At 44.6% G+C, this 13,604-nt stretch overlaps 1 protein-coding gene across 3 annotated transcripts in view; it reads right to left on the bottom strand.

Moving 5' to 3' along the window:
- IGSF3 (immunoglobulin superfamily member 3) overlaps positions 1-13,604 on the bottom strand; it is a 94,234-nt gene that overhangs the window by 42,084 nt on the left and 38,546 nt on the right. For all 3 annotated transcript variants that reach the window (XM_037998045.2, XM_007977429.3, XM_037998046.2), the window contains exon 3: positions 60-437. In XM_037998045.2, coding sequence (XP_037853973.2) covers positions 60-437 — 378 coding nt within the window. The remainder of the gene's footprint in view (positions 1-59; positions 438-13,604) is intronic.

The raw sequence follows: 13,604 nt of genomic DNA, 5'->3' as shown, positions 1-13,604 counted from the left end.
CACTACTAAAGAACTGAGTCAGGCCAGACGCGGGCCATGCGAAGACAGCATCTCCTTACCCACTAGGTTCATCTTTGCACTGTAACTCCCAAAGTATTGCTTATCAGTGCTGGGTGTGTGGCATTCATACTCCCCGGCATCCCGGGCCTGAAGATCTGTGATGTGCAATAGGGTTGAGTTCCCCTGGACTCTTTCTATGAAGATCTTCCCTCCGCGGACGCGCTGGGTGTAGATGGCGTAGGGGAAGGAAGAGTCCACGGTGCTGACGATCTGCACCTCTCGCTCTGGAGATGAAGGCAGGTAAATGGACCACTGGAAATTCTGCTCCGAAGGTCCCTGGTAGCCACTCACATTGCACCAGATGGTGATGTGGGAGCCCTCCGTGCGGTACAAGGGTCCTTCCTGAACGGTGACCTGCCGCTGTGCTGACACCACACCTACGAGGGAGAGAAAACACAGGCAACATGCTCACTCACTTCTCAGACCAAAATGCAAAGTAGGCAGCAGTCTCCAAAGGGTTTGTTATTTGTGTGACATGATAATAATATAAATAGCTTACTGGCCCTTTCAAAGGCTCTCTGTGATTTATAAATATTAATTAAAACACTTTGTGGTAAAGCACGGTCCCTAATTTGCATATATGGGAATTTGATCATGCCAAGATGTGCTTTTGTTACTTATTCAACAGCTGACCCTTGGGAATTTCATTTAGTCCCTCTGTTTGTCATTTATGTGGCAGTTTTATATCTATTTATTAATGCTGTTTATAAAGTTTTTAATGAAACGAGCAGGAAAAGTTGAATCCTTGGCACAAATTCAGATGAAAACAAATAAAAGCAACCATCTAGAAATCTGGCTGAAATTAAATGCTTCTTCCTTGGTCCGAGCGCTGCTGGGAGGGAGTCCTGGGAGCACCTTTTTTCTGGTGCCACACCCTTCGTTTTCCCATGTGGCTGCTCCCCTACACCACTCCCAAGGAGCATTCCTTAGTTTCTCTTCCCTCCATAAATGGAGGCAGAGCTGAGCTCCTGCAGACTGCTATCGTTTTAAGCTGCGCACGCCCAAATACTAATGTGAAGGGCTAAAGCAGATCCCTGATGCCCAGACTCCCACAAACTGACAAAGGGGACAGTGCCCAGCTAAACCTATGACAAGGACAGTCAGGCTACCCTTGAGTTTCCCACTCATATTCCCCCGCTGACCTCCTGCCTTCTGGCTGAGATAGCGTTCTCCAAGGTCACTCTGCCTGCCTTCTCCATGTTCTTCTTAAAGTGGCATGGTGAGTTGAATTTCTCATTTCATGCCAACTCAACACTGATTGTGCCTGGGTCACTCAGAAGGTGGGAGGGGGCACACCCCTGCCTCTCCCTTTCGGCAGTGGTCACGCACGGCAGGTTGTGAAAAGCGCAGGTGAGTTCTAGGCACAGCTTTGCCACCAATTAGAGCTGGTTGTGTCATCTCAAACAAGTTGCTTTTCTTCTCCAGACCTTGATCTCCTCATCTATCAAATGATTTCTAAGAAGGCGGCTTTGGAGAGGACTAGCATGGGTTCCGATGCTGGCTTTGTCATTTATTAACTGTGATCTTGGATAAACTACTTAACCTCTCTAAGCCTCAGTTTTCTCATCTGTAAGATGGGGATAATAATGTGTGCCTCACAGGGTTATTGAGAAGATCTAATAACATCTGTAAAGCCCCTAGCACACAGCCTAGCCCACAATCAGTCCTCAATAAAGAGCTGCTGGCTAAGACATCTTTTGGCTGGAACATTCTGTGGCTCTGGATCCATAGAGGACAGGATTTGGCCAATGACTGCTTAAGGACATTTCAATGGCCTCTTGACAATGACACTATCACTGGGCCGCCTACGTCCTCCCACAGCTGCAGCCCATTCTTGCGATAGCTTTCCTTTTCCCCCACAAATGGGAATGGCGGCTGCCCTGGCTATGCCTATCTGAAGTGGATCCAGCTGGTGAACAGCCGGGACAGCTGGAATACTAGTGGAGTGAAGCTCTCAGCCCAGCTCAGCAGGGTACTGTGCCTCAGTGTAAGCTGATCTAATCTGCAAGATGACAGACCTCAAAACAGCCCGTACAATGAAACGCCCATGGCTTGCAAAACTTTAATTCACGCAGAACCTTTCCTCACAAACAAAATCTTACACAGAACCCATCCTGGCTTCAGCAGAATCAGGAAAAATAAAAAATTGGCAGGGGAAGGAAACAGAACAAGTGGTATGTGAATTTATTTGATATATTCTGGTTGATGGCATTAATTATGATATTTAAAGTCACCATGGGGACAACTCTTTAGTAATATCAGTATGTTAAAATATGCTGTATAACATTTTTGCTATATGTAGTCATGCACTGAATAACATTTCAGTCAATGAGGAAACACATGTACAACAGTTATTCTGTAAGATTATAATGGAGCATATATAGAGATCTAGTATATGGCACTCAATATTGGCACGGCAGATCAAGTAGGGGAAATGACTGATATTCAGTAACAGTGCTGGGACATTTGATTTTCCATATGAAAATATATATCCCATCTAGGTTTGTTAAAATACACCCTGTGATGTTCACACAAGGATAAAATTGCCTAATGATGCATTTCTCAAAACATATCCCCATCATTAAGTGACCCATGACTGTATATATACACACACACATATATGGTGACATTTGAATCAAATGTTTGCAGTATTCCTGAAACACAGAACATTTTGCAAACAATTTAACTACATTCATAACATTAGGTATCCTGTGAATTGCAGTGTTCTATGACAGAGCAACTACAACCAACCCCCATCCATCTCCTGCAAAGAAGGCTGGAGGCAGGTCAGGGTACACCAGCATCTTCAAGGACTGCTTCTCAATCCTGGACCTACATTGGAATCACCTGGGGAGCTTTTAAAAAATAACAGTGCCTGGACCCCACCTGACATAACTGGTCTTAGGACTAATTAGGATTGTTTTTAAAGCTCCACAGATGATTCAAATCAGGTGTAGCAAAGCACTGTTACTTTAAAGTGTCTCTACCTACATGGTGCCAGCGAAGTGCTCAAATGAAGTATCTTAAGACTCTCACCAGCTTTAAGCTCCTCTCTTTGGTAGAGACCCAATCCCTCGTTCAAGAAAGTTTCATTCTCCTCTAGTCTTCCCCAGAGCAAAAGAAAACAGCTGAGACCCATCAGATACTGGCTCCTGTGATGCAATAATGAGTTTAACCAGAATGCATCCTATTTACAGACCTTACAAAGGCACTTGGCCAGCGGATCCTGAATGTCCTCCCCACCCAAAGGTAAACAGTGTTAAGTGGCCTGAATGAGCCAGGACAGCAGGGTCAAATCAACTTGCCTAGGCCGGAAGCAGGTTATAACAACCCGGACAAATAACTAACTACTGGACTGCACTTCAACCACACACATTCAGCCGCACCTGTTCATTAAATATGTCCTTAATTTCCCTCTGCCCCACAAAGGGCTTCCGACCCCTGAAAATAATGCTTCTCAACATAACAATAAAAATAAATGTTTTCTTCTTGGCAGTTTAATTCCCTTTCCACATACCCGCCCCCTCCCCATTTCTTTCTAATGGTAATACCCTGCTGTGAAGACCTCGGCTGCCTCCAAAGAGACACAGGCCCCCAACCCTGATCAGGGCATCCTCTGACCCACAGCCCCTCTATCTCCCCTCTCAACCTACAATAGAAGGTTCCTCCCAGGCAAGCATCATTTTTTTTTTTTTAATTAACTTCTTTAACTTTAGACATTCTGTACTCTTTGGATTACTCTGCAATAAGCAAACATGACTTCTGTAATATAAAAAGAAAGATCAAAATGTTATATGTAACTGCATGAAAAGAACTAGAAAGAAAATACTAGGTGACAGGATGGCAAGTGATTTTTATTTTTTTCTTAATATTTTACTCCCTCCCCCAGTCCTCTGCAATGAGTATGTACCAGTTTAATAACTAGAAAAAAATTTTAGCCAAAAATAGAAATAATGCATATTTGCTATATAAAATTTCTTCTGTATTCACTACTGTAGTATCTTTTATATACAGATATACACACATATGTGTGTGTATATATATATACTTGGTCTTTGTCCTCAGTTCCTGGCACAGAGCTCCTAAATCCATCGGAACTTCCTAAGCAACGGGAATACCTTTTGTTATTTATAAGAAGCCCCTTTTGGCCATCCCAGAGTTTATGCTAATGAAGTGACTGAAGGTGAGCAGGGAGGCAGTTTCAAAGAAGCAGATGGTCACATTTAGAGTTGGAGTTTTCAGCCCCACCCTTAGACTTCCAAGGACAAGAGGGGGACTGCAGATTGATCCAATCAGCACTGGTCAGTGATTTGATCAGTCATACCCATGTAATGAAACCCCATATGAAAACCCTAAATAATGCAGTTAGGAGAGCTTCTGGGTGCTGGGTGCAGCATGCACCAGGAGAGGGCATGGGTAGTCAGCACTACTCCCCTCTCAGACCTTGCCCTGTGCACTAAATAGGACTGACCTATGTGACCCGTAGGAAATGCACAAAAGATGGAATGTGACTTCCAGGGCTAAGTCATAAAAAGACAAGCACGATGTTATGAGGACATCAAAGCAGCCATATGGGGAGGACCACATGAGGCCTCCCGCCAAGAGCCAGCACTAACTTGCTAGCATGTGACTGGAAGTAGATTCCACCTTGGAAGTAGATTCTCCAGCTTCAGTCAACTCAATCAAGCCTTCAGATAATGTCAACCCCAGGCATCTTTCTGTTGTTGTTGAGACAGGGTCTCACTCTGTCACCCAGGCTGGAGTGCAGTGGTGCAATCAGAGCTCACTGCAGCCTTGACCTCCGAGGCTCAAGTGATCCTCCCACATCAGCCTCCTGAGTATCTGGGACCACCATCACACGCCACCATGCCTGGCTAACTTTTTTATTTCTTATAGAGATGGGATATGGTTGGGGTCTGTGTACCCACCCAAATCTCATGTTCAATTATAATCCCCAGTGTTAGAGGTGGGGCCTGGTGGAAGGTGACTGGATCACAGGAGTGGATCTTTTATGAATGATTTAGCACCACCCCTTTGGTGCTGTTCTCGTGAGAGTTCTCACAGGATCCAATTGTTTAAAAGTGTGTGGCACCTCCCCCACTCTCGCTCTTGCTCCTGCTTTGGCCATGTAAGGCATGCCTGCTTCCCCTTCGCCTTCCACCATGATTGAAAGTTTCCTGTGGTCGCCCCAGAAGCCAAGCAGATGCCAGCATTATGCTTCCTGAACAGCCTGTGGAACTGTGAGACAATTAAACCTCTTTTCTTTATAAATTCTCCAGTCTCATGTATTTCTTTATAGCAATGTGAGAACTGACTAATACATAGGGTCTCACTATGTTTCCTGGGCTCAAGTAATCCTCCTGGCTTTGCTTCCCAGAGTGCAGGGATTACAGGCACAAGCCACTGAACCTGCCCCTTTCCTCCCCACAACATCTTGACTGCAACCTCCTGGGAGACTCCAAGTCAGAAGTACCCACTTAAGATGTTATTGACTTTCTGAACCACAGAAACTGTGAGATAATAAACATCTATTGTTCCTTTAAGCCTTAAGTTTGGGGCTTTTTTTTTTTTTACACCAATATATAACTAATGTAGACACCTGCAGTACCTAAGATTGAATGCAAAATTGTGTTACATACACATGAGTGTGTTCTTCTGGGAAAAGAGTCCATAAATTTCAAAAGATTCTCAAAGGAATTCAAGACCCAAAAAGATTAAGAAACATTGCATCAGACAATAATGTGTCAATGAGCAAGGTCCTGTCCTTTTAGACTGAGTTTTGAAATCACCCATCCCACAAATACATGATACCACTTAACTAGTTTTTCAAGGTATTTCTTGTTCAAAGATGCTCTCACTTTTTCTTTGTGCTCAAGTCCTAGACAAACCTGGCTAGGAGCAGGAGGTATGATTCAGGAGTTAGTGAGCAGGGAGGGGTCACTGTGCCTGGGAAAGCCAGCTTCTCATGCAATTTTTGGAATATGACTTGGCTCACAAACCTATCTCTAGGCACAGGATCCAACTTATATGTTCAAGATGTGTGACTGAGCATGTGAAAGTGTCAAAGGGATCGACCTCACCATTTTACATCCACTTTTCCAGTTGTGGCCCCTACAATCATCAAACTCGTTCAGCACCCTGCTCCTCCAAATTCTGCATGTGACTCAGCCACACTAGTATCTTTCTTCATCTATAAGATGAAAAAAATACAAGGCACCATGTAGCAATCCCACAGGAGACCCTAGAGATCAAATCATACTGTGAAAGCCACCAAATGAATATTTTAAAATTTCATCTCATTTCTACCAATGTGAGATATCAATCTAAAAACAGGATCAATCTTTGTACAAAAGCATTAAAAAGAACATTAAGTTTGGGTTAAAAGTGCAAAACTGCATATGCAGTAAAACTACTGATTAAAAAAAAAAAAAATCCTACACCTACAAAAGCAACCAAACAAAACATTGATGACACTGGTCTGAATCACTGAATGGTGAGAGTATGAGTGATTTTCTCCTCTCCTATTTTTCTCAATACCTTTTCTCTATTATCTCCTTTTTTAAATAAGCAAGTATACATTGTTTCTAAACTGAAGATAAATGATCATGATGAGTAGCACTTTCCCAGGCACTGTCCTAGTTGCCCTGCATACATCATCTCATTTAATCCTCACAACAGCTGAATGGGGTCGATTTCATTATAGCCACATATACCAAACAAGGAAATGGACTTCAAGGTTAAGTAACCTTCTCATGACACAGAATGTGACTAAGAGTTTTCTTACTCCATGGCTCACACTGAATGTGCTCTGTGAATATCAGTGAGAAGTAATAAAGCACTGACTGGATCTTCTTGCCCACCTGGTCCTAAAAGAAATGATGGGGAATCTGTGCAGTCCCAAGTTAAAAAATGGGAACTGAACTGAGCTGCCAGAGCATGCTGAATAGGTGGAGTCCAGGTCAACTTAGTGCTTCATGGAACTTAAAGGCTCCAGAGAGACAGCAATCGGGAAAGCCACTTCCACAGCCACATCAGTGACAACTTCTGGGGATTCTCACCTGTCAGCCTTCTGCCAAGGAAGGACAGGAAGTGGCATGGGCTAAAAGATCCTTTGTTTGACATCTTTCCAGATCAGGTGACAGGAAAACCACAAGACTTGAACCTTTCCAATAAGGACAGCCAGCACTTATTGAGCCTCAGCCAGGTAACTGTTCCAAGTACTCTGCTTGTATAACCAGCTTTAACCTTCACAACAGCCCTCTGAGGTAAATACTCCTAGTGACCTCACTTTGCAGATGCAGAACCTGAGGCAAGGAGTTAGGGAGTAAATGAAGCTGACTAAAGACACCCACACTGGTGTGTCGCGGTGGCTCACGCCTGTAATCCCAGCACTTTGAGAGGCCAAGGCAGATGGATCACTTAAGGTCAGGAGTTCGAGACCAGCCTGGCCAACATGGTGAATCCCCAGCTCTACTAAAAATACAAAAATTAGCCAGGTGTGATGGCACACGCCTATAACCCCAGCTACTCAGGAGGCTGAGGCAGGAGAATCGCTTGAACCTGGGAGATGGAGGTTGCAGCAAGCTGAGATCACACCACTGCATTCCAGCCCACTAGGTCAATGTCACTGCCATCAAGGGACAATCTAACCAAGGTCCAGATGGCAGAAGTGGAGCCATCAAACCAGGACAGCTCGAGGTTCAGTTTCCTAACACCACAGGTGCAAGGACCTTATCTGAATCCATACTTTCATCAAAAATGTCCCTTGAGGCCAGGCACAGTGGCTCATGCCTATAATCCCAGCACTTTGGGAGGGCAAGGCAGGTGGATCACCTGAGGTCAGGAGTTTGAGACCAGCCTGGCCAATATGGTGAACCCCTGTCCCTACTAAAATTACAAAACTAAAAAAATACAAAATCTAAAAACTAAAAATACAAAAATTTAGCCCGGCAAGGTGGTGCATACCTCTAGTCCCAGCTACTCTGAAGGCTGAGGCAGGAGAATTGCTTGAACCCAGCAGGCGGAGGTTGCAGTAAGCCGAGATCATGCCATTGTACAGTAGCCTGGACAACAAAGTGAGACTCTTATCTCAAAAAACAAAAAACAACAACAACAAAAAAAGTCCCTTGATCCCTTGAGTCCGGGAGGTTGAAGCTAACATGAACAATGATTGCACCACTGTACTCCAGCCTGGGTGACAGAGCGAGATCCTGTCTCAGAAAAAAAAAAAAAAAAAAAAAAAGGCTCTTGAAATAGCCATCAACTCCCACGTAATAAATGCACTGCCACAATCCAGCAGCAAATCTAAAGATCGGTGTGAATTCCTAAGTCTTCCCCTTCACTGACTTCCCACAGCATGGGCAGTAGCTGTGAGACCCTGGGCTGGTTACTTAACCTCTCTGCACCTCAGTTTCCTCATCTCTAAAGTGGTATAATCTTCACAGTGTTATGGAAGGATTAAATTAGTTGCTACATTTAAAACTTAATTCCTGGCACATAATAAGTGCTTAATAAATGTTCAGTCACCAGTTGCAGTAGTAGCAATAGTAGTGATATTAACTCTAGCTGTGGAACTAATTTCTCCCACACACCTTGGTAGGTTGTATTCTCCAGATACAACAGTAACAATATCTCCTTCCCACATGCTCTTTTGCAATGTGACCATGCCACACACTCCCATCAAGAGGTGGAGTTTAGAATAATTCCCTTCTCTTTGGATCTGGGCAGGAAGTCACTGTGACTTCCGATCCTAGGTCATGAAAAGTGATGCAGCTTCTATTTCACTCAGGGAGCCCTGAGCCACCACGTAAGAAAGCCTACGGTCCTGAGGCCATGCTGTGAGGGGGCCCAAGGCACATGGAGAGGCCCTGGGCAGATGCTCCAGTCCAGAGCTGGCTCCAGCCAGCTCCACCTGCAACCATGTGACTGAACAAGCCTCTACTGTGAGCTGCCCCCCAGCCTTGGAACTTACAGCCATGTCTGATGTGCCTCTACCCCCCAAAATTCTCAACCCACAGATTCTGTAAGCATAATAAAATGGTTGTTTTAAGCCACTGAGGTTTGGAAACATTTGTTACATAGAAAGGTAACTAGGACATATGCTATGGCTTCAATCAACATTTTTTTCAGTACTTATTATATAGGATGGATACTAGGACAGACACTGTGAGGGAGAGATTAATAAGACATAGTTGACAAGCTGTCCTAAGCTGACAATCCTAAAATAAATACACATAACTAATCATTTTAATGGTATACGACAGCAGTGAGGTGCAAAGTGCAAGGTTAAGTCCTCTCAGAAAGTGAAAGTATTCAAAAAGCTTTCACAAAACTAGTGACATCTGAATTGGGTCCCAAAGTGCAAGGGAAATATATGCCACATGAAAACACTGCAGTGTGTTCCAGGATTAGCAAAAGAAGTTTGCCGAGGTCGTTTTGTCACATGACTGGAGGGCACCTCAGTGCCAGGCGGAAAAGGGCACCGAAAGGCACATTAATAAAGTCAAACACCTCCTCTGGGACAGGGGAAGTTGAGAAAGAGACTAACAGAGGTAAGTAAGAAGGCGGCTCAGATTTACACTTTCGAGTCATCACTCTGGTGGCAGGTGGAGGACAGAGCAGAGGGCAGGACTGGAAGCAGACAGACCAAATTCACAGTCAAATGTGATGAGATGAGGGCCCGGCCTGGTTTTAAATCCAAGGACAAAAATATCATTCATTGCCTCTTTCATTCTTTCTCTTATCTGAATCCCCAGTGGTACCTAAAATAGAGCTGGTCTAAAGATGATGATTAATGAATGTTAAATTATTAATACCACTTCTAAGAAGATGTAACTGCCAGCTACAGAACCAGCCAAAAGGACTGCAAACCCAGTAATTCATTTCATCCCAACCTGACTGTGATCTCTCTGACGTCTGCGCTGCTGTGTCACCAGACTGCCTGATTGTCCTAGGTTGAGACATTTAGCTACTGAGCCCCAGGGATAGATGGCTGCTTCTAAGCTGCTGCCTAATTCCCTCATCACTAAATGTTGAAGCTGCTTCCTTAGAGGACTGCTAAACCATAACTCAAAAATATTTTAAACATGTTACTATTTATTTCGATTACGATATTTACTTCATTTTTTAAAATTACAGTATTTTAAGTCTTTTATCTTTTCTGACTACCACCACTAACCCTGCTTCCCCTCATTTTTCCAGAGACTGGCACTACTATGATTGAAGGATAGATCTCTCCAGACTTAAAAAAAAATGCTTTTATATCCAGATATGTGTAACTACTGAAAAATACACAGCATTTTTTACATAAACATTATCATCCCTTACATTGAGTTATATGCCTCAGTTTTCCTCCTCAAAGTTTTTGAGATCAAATATAGTTCCTATTTTTCCTCTTTATATAGCTGCACAGTATTCCATCATAGGATTACACCACATTTTATTTATTCCAATATTAATGAATATTTAGGTTATTTATATATATATTTTCTATAACCAACAAGCCCTTTCCTTTTCCCATGCCTTCTACCGCTTATCCTCTCCCCACCTGAATTTGTACCATCCCCAGCTTCTCTTATCCATGACCATTGAAACCCTAGGGAAGACCTTGTCACTTCCGGGATGTCCATGGCTCTTTCACCCCATGTCATGCTTGGAATCAGGAAAGCCCAAAAGACCCCACTTCCTGACCTTCTATTCTGCTCCTCCTCTCCTAGCGCTCATTTCTTGCCTCCACCCTCCACTCTTCCCAGTTTTAAAAGGTAGGGATAGCGCCTGAGTCCTGCCACCCTCTCACCTGCATTCCCCCTCACTCTCATGGAAGGACAGCACACAAGCATTATCCAAACAGAAAGGCGGCGAGGGAGCCCTGCAGCCTGCCCTAGGCCAGCCATGCCCACAGCCACAGGAATAGACACTTTTCTCAGCCCCACCTAGATTCAAGGCAGCATCTAATCGAAATGCTTATAAGTAAATATAAGTGCTACTATTTGCCTTCTATTTTCTAGAGGGGAAAAAAATTAAAAGGCAAGATCAGATTACTTGCCTGTAAATGTTCTCCCTATAATTACTCTGACTGCTCTTTCTTTCCGTCCGGTTTTGGAGATAACGGAAATAGGCTGAGGGTTGGGCTTTTTTTCTTCTTTTTTTTTTTTTTTTTTTTAAAAGCGGGCAGCTTTGTGGCAACACTCCCTCTGAGAAGTCCAGAGGCTTAGTGAACCGCAGCTTAAAGTGAGTTCCAGTAAAAGGACCATCACTCGAACCAGCAAGTGCCTCATTCCTTCTCACAGCATACATTTCACAGCAATTACTGTTGCTATTATTTTACACTTCATTTCTGGACCCCAGATACCCCAGTTTCTTCGGACTCTCAGTCTGCTCCCCAGATTTTTCAGTCTGGGAGAAAGGTGTCAGCTGGATTTCAAACAGTCCCTCTACTGGCCACCACTCCCACCCTCTCCCAGAGGACTGAAATAACTCTTCCACAGCTCCTGCCACACTCAGCACTGCCTGCACCTCCTCCTGGAGCTGGCAGAGCCCCAGCTGTGCACCCCTCAGTGCTCTCACGGCTTCAGGAAGAGGACTGCTAAGCCCAGGGCCTTGCTGACAACATGCCAGGAGTGCATCTGAAGGCAGCGTCAGGATGTCAGCTACCAGGCAGCAGAGGGATACCGGGCGCCAGCAGCAAAAGCACTTGGAGGGGCTTTTTCAAGTGGCATCAGAACTAGACCTGGATACAAAGGGGTGGCCCTGGCTTCAGGAAGTCCATGATAAATCAGTCTGCTGTGTCTTTCAACACAGTGTCCCCACCTTCTGTCTCCCAACACCAGGCCATGGAGACACAAAACTAGAAAATGGGGCTGCCTAGCTAGGAATGCCCAGGCTGTGAATCAAGGTCTCCAGAAGGAACCTCAGAGCCGTGTCCTACTGCAGAGCAGCAACTCCAGCTCTTCATCCTGGAAAACAGTCCGGTACAAAACAGGAATGTTCCTCTTCTCCTGACTCCGCCCAAGGCACTGCTGTGACCCTCTAAGCAGTGGAAGCACTAGCCAATGTGCCATCCTCTCGGATATCAGCTGGATAATCGCAAGAAGCAGAACCCCAACAACTAGCTCCAGTGTGTGGGGAGAAGTGGGGAGGATGGAGAAAGGATACAAAACGACACCGTGGGATTTCAGGGCAGCCCACGAGTGAGGATCACAGCACAGCTATGCCTTGCAAGGACCAGAACTGGAAAACCTTTGTGACTTAGGCCACCCTCCTCAGGACAGCTCCTGCCACTCTTCAGGGACAAAGTTCCTTTACTCGGCCATGGTTTCTGTGCTCCAAATATTCAGCTTACACATGCCTGTTGCTGCTGCACTCACCACTGTGGTTTGCAGTGCAAATTCCCCAGAAAGCAATCTGAGTGGCTGGGAGACTTTTTTTTTAACCAGACCCCCAAAGTTGTAGGTTTTGAGGTCATTGACAGTATGCATTTCCTCAACACACTCAGATCCAGGTGGACTTGACCAGGTGGGCATCTGTATTCCATTACCCAGCATATAACCACTTTGGGCAACAGGGACTGTGAAGGGCCCCCAGACTGTTCTCCATCAAGAGTGTGGGTGGCAGGTACCCTGAAATATGTCTAGCGCACTCATAAAGCATGAACATCTACACACAACTACAAATTCATAGAGCACTGATACTGCTTCTGGGGGTTTTCTCAAGCACCTGTTACGTATGATAACAATGGACGGTCACTCCTTCTCCCTCAGCTTTGACTTTCACTGCTGGTGGCTCAGGCTCCTGTGCTTGGCTCTCATCGGTGGGTAGCCCTGGATTGGACATTTTCCCTATTCAATTCAAGGACCATGCTCTTGAGCATAACTATGACCAGGCAGTAGGCAGTGGGCCCTGGTCATTCTTGCTGGGGAGGCACAGATAAGCCAGCATCACAGATGCAAAAAACAGAACCGTGGAGGTAGAGACTAATTCTTCAGCAGCCCAGAGAAGAGAACTGGGAAACAGGGCCCTCACAGATGCATGAGACCATGCTGGAGAGTTCAGGGGCTTCCAAAGAAGGCACAAGAATGAGCACTATACCATAGAGGGGTGGGTCACAAAAGCAGGAAAAGGTCCTCAAACAAAGAATCCATCAGTCAATTACAGCACTCTCCCTAGGTGGTGAAATAGTATGCAACCATTTAAAAACTGCAGAGAACAATATTTATGAACACCTAAAAATGCTGAAAGCACACTACTAAGTAAAAGGGGAGAGAGAAAAGCTATAAAAGGATTTGAAAGTATTTTTGTAAAGATAAACACCCACACACACCCACACACCTCTATATATGTGTGGAAAAAGGACTGGGCTAGTATATTTAAAAAACGCTAAAGGGAGGTCGGGTAATAAGAGATTGTTTTTTCCTTGCACTTTGTGTTTTCTAAGTATTCTATAGTCTGAATGAATTAGCTTCAGAATTAGGACCAACAGTCATAAGCAATTTCTCAGACCACCTGCCTCATAAAACCCGAAAAAAATAAGTTGGGTGGGGGGGTGA

This window comes from Chlorocebus sabaeus, chromosome 20, assembly GCF_047675955.1.
Source record: "Chlorocebus sabaeus isolate Y175 chromosome 20, mChlSab1.0.hap1, whole genome shotgun sequence".
NCBI lineage: Eukaryota > Metazoa > Chordata > Mammalia > Primates > Cercopithecidae > Chlorocebus > Chlorocebus sabaeus.
The sequence above is the reverse complement of the archived record's forward strand: the minus strand, read 5'-3'. Positions and strand labels throughout refer to the sequence as shown.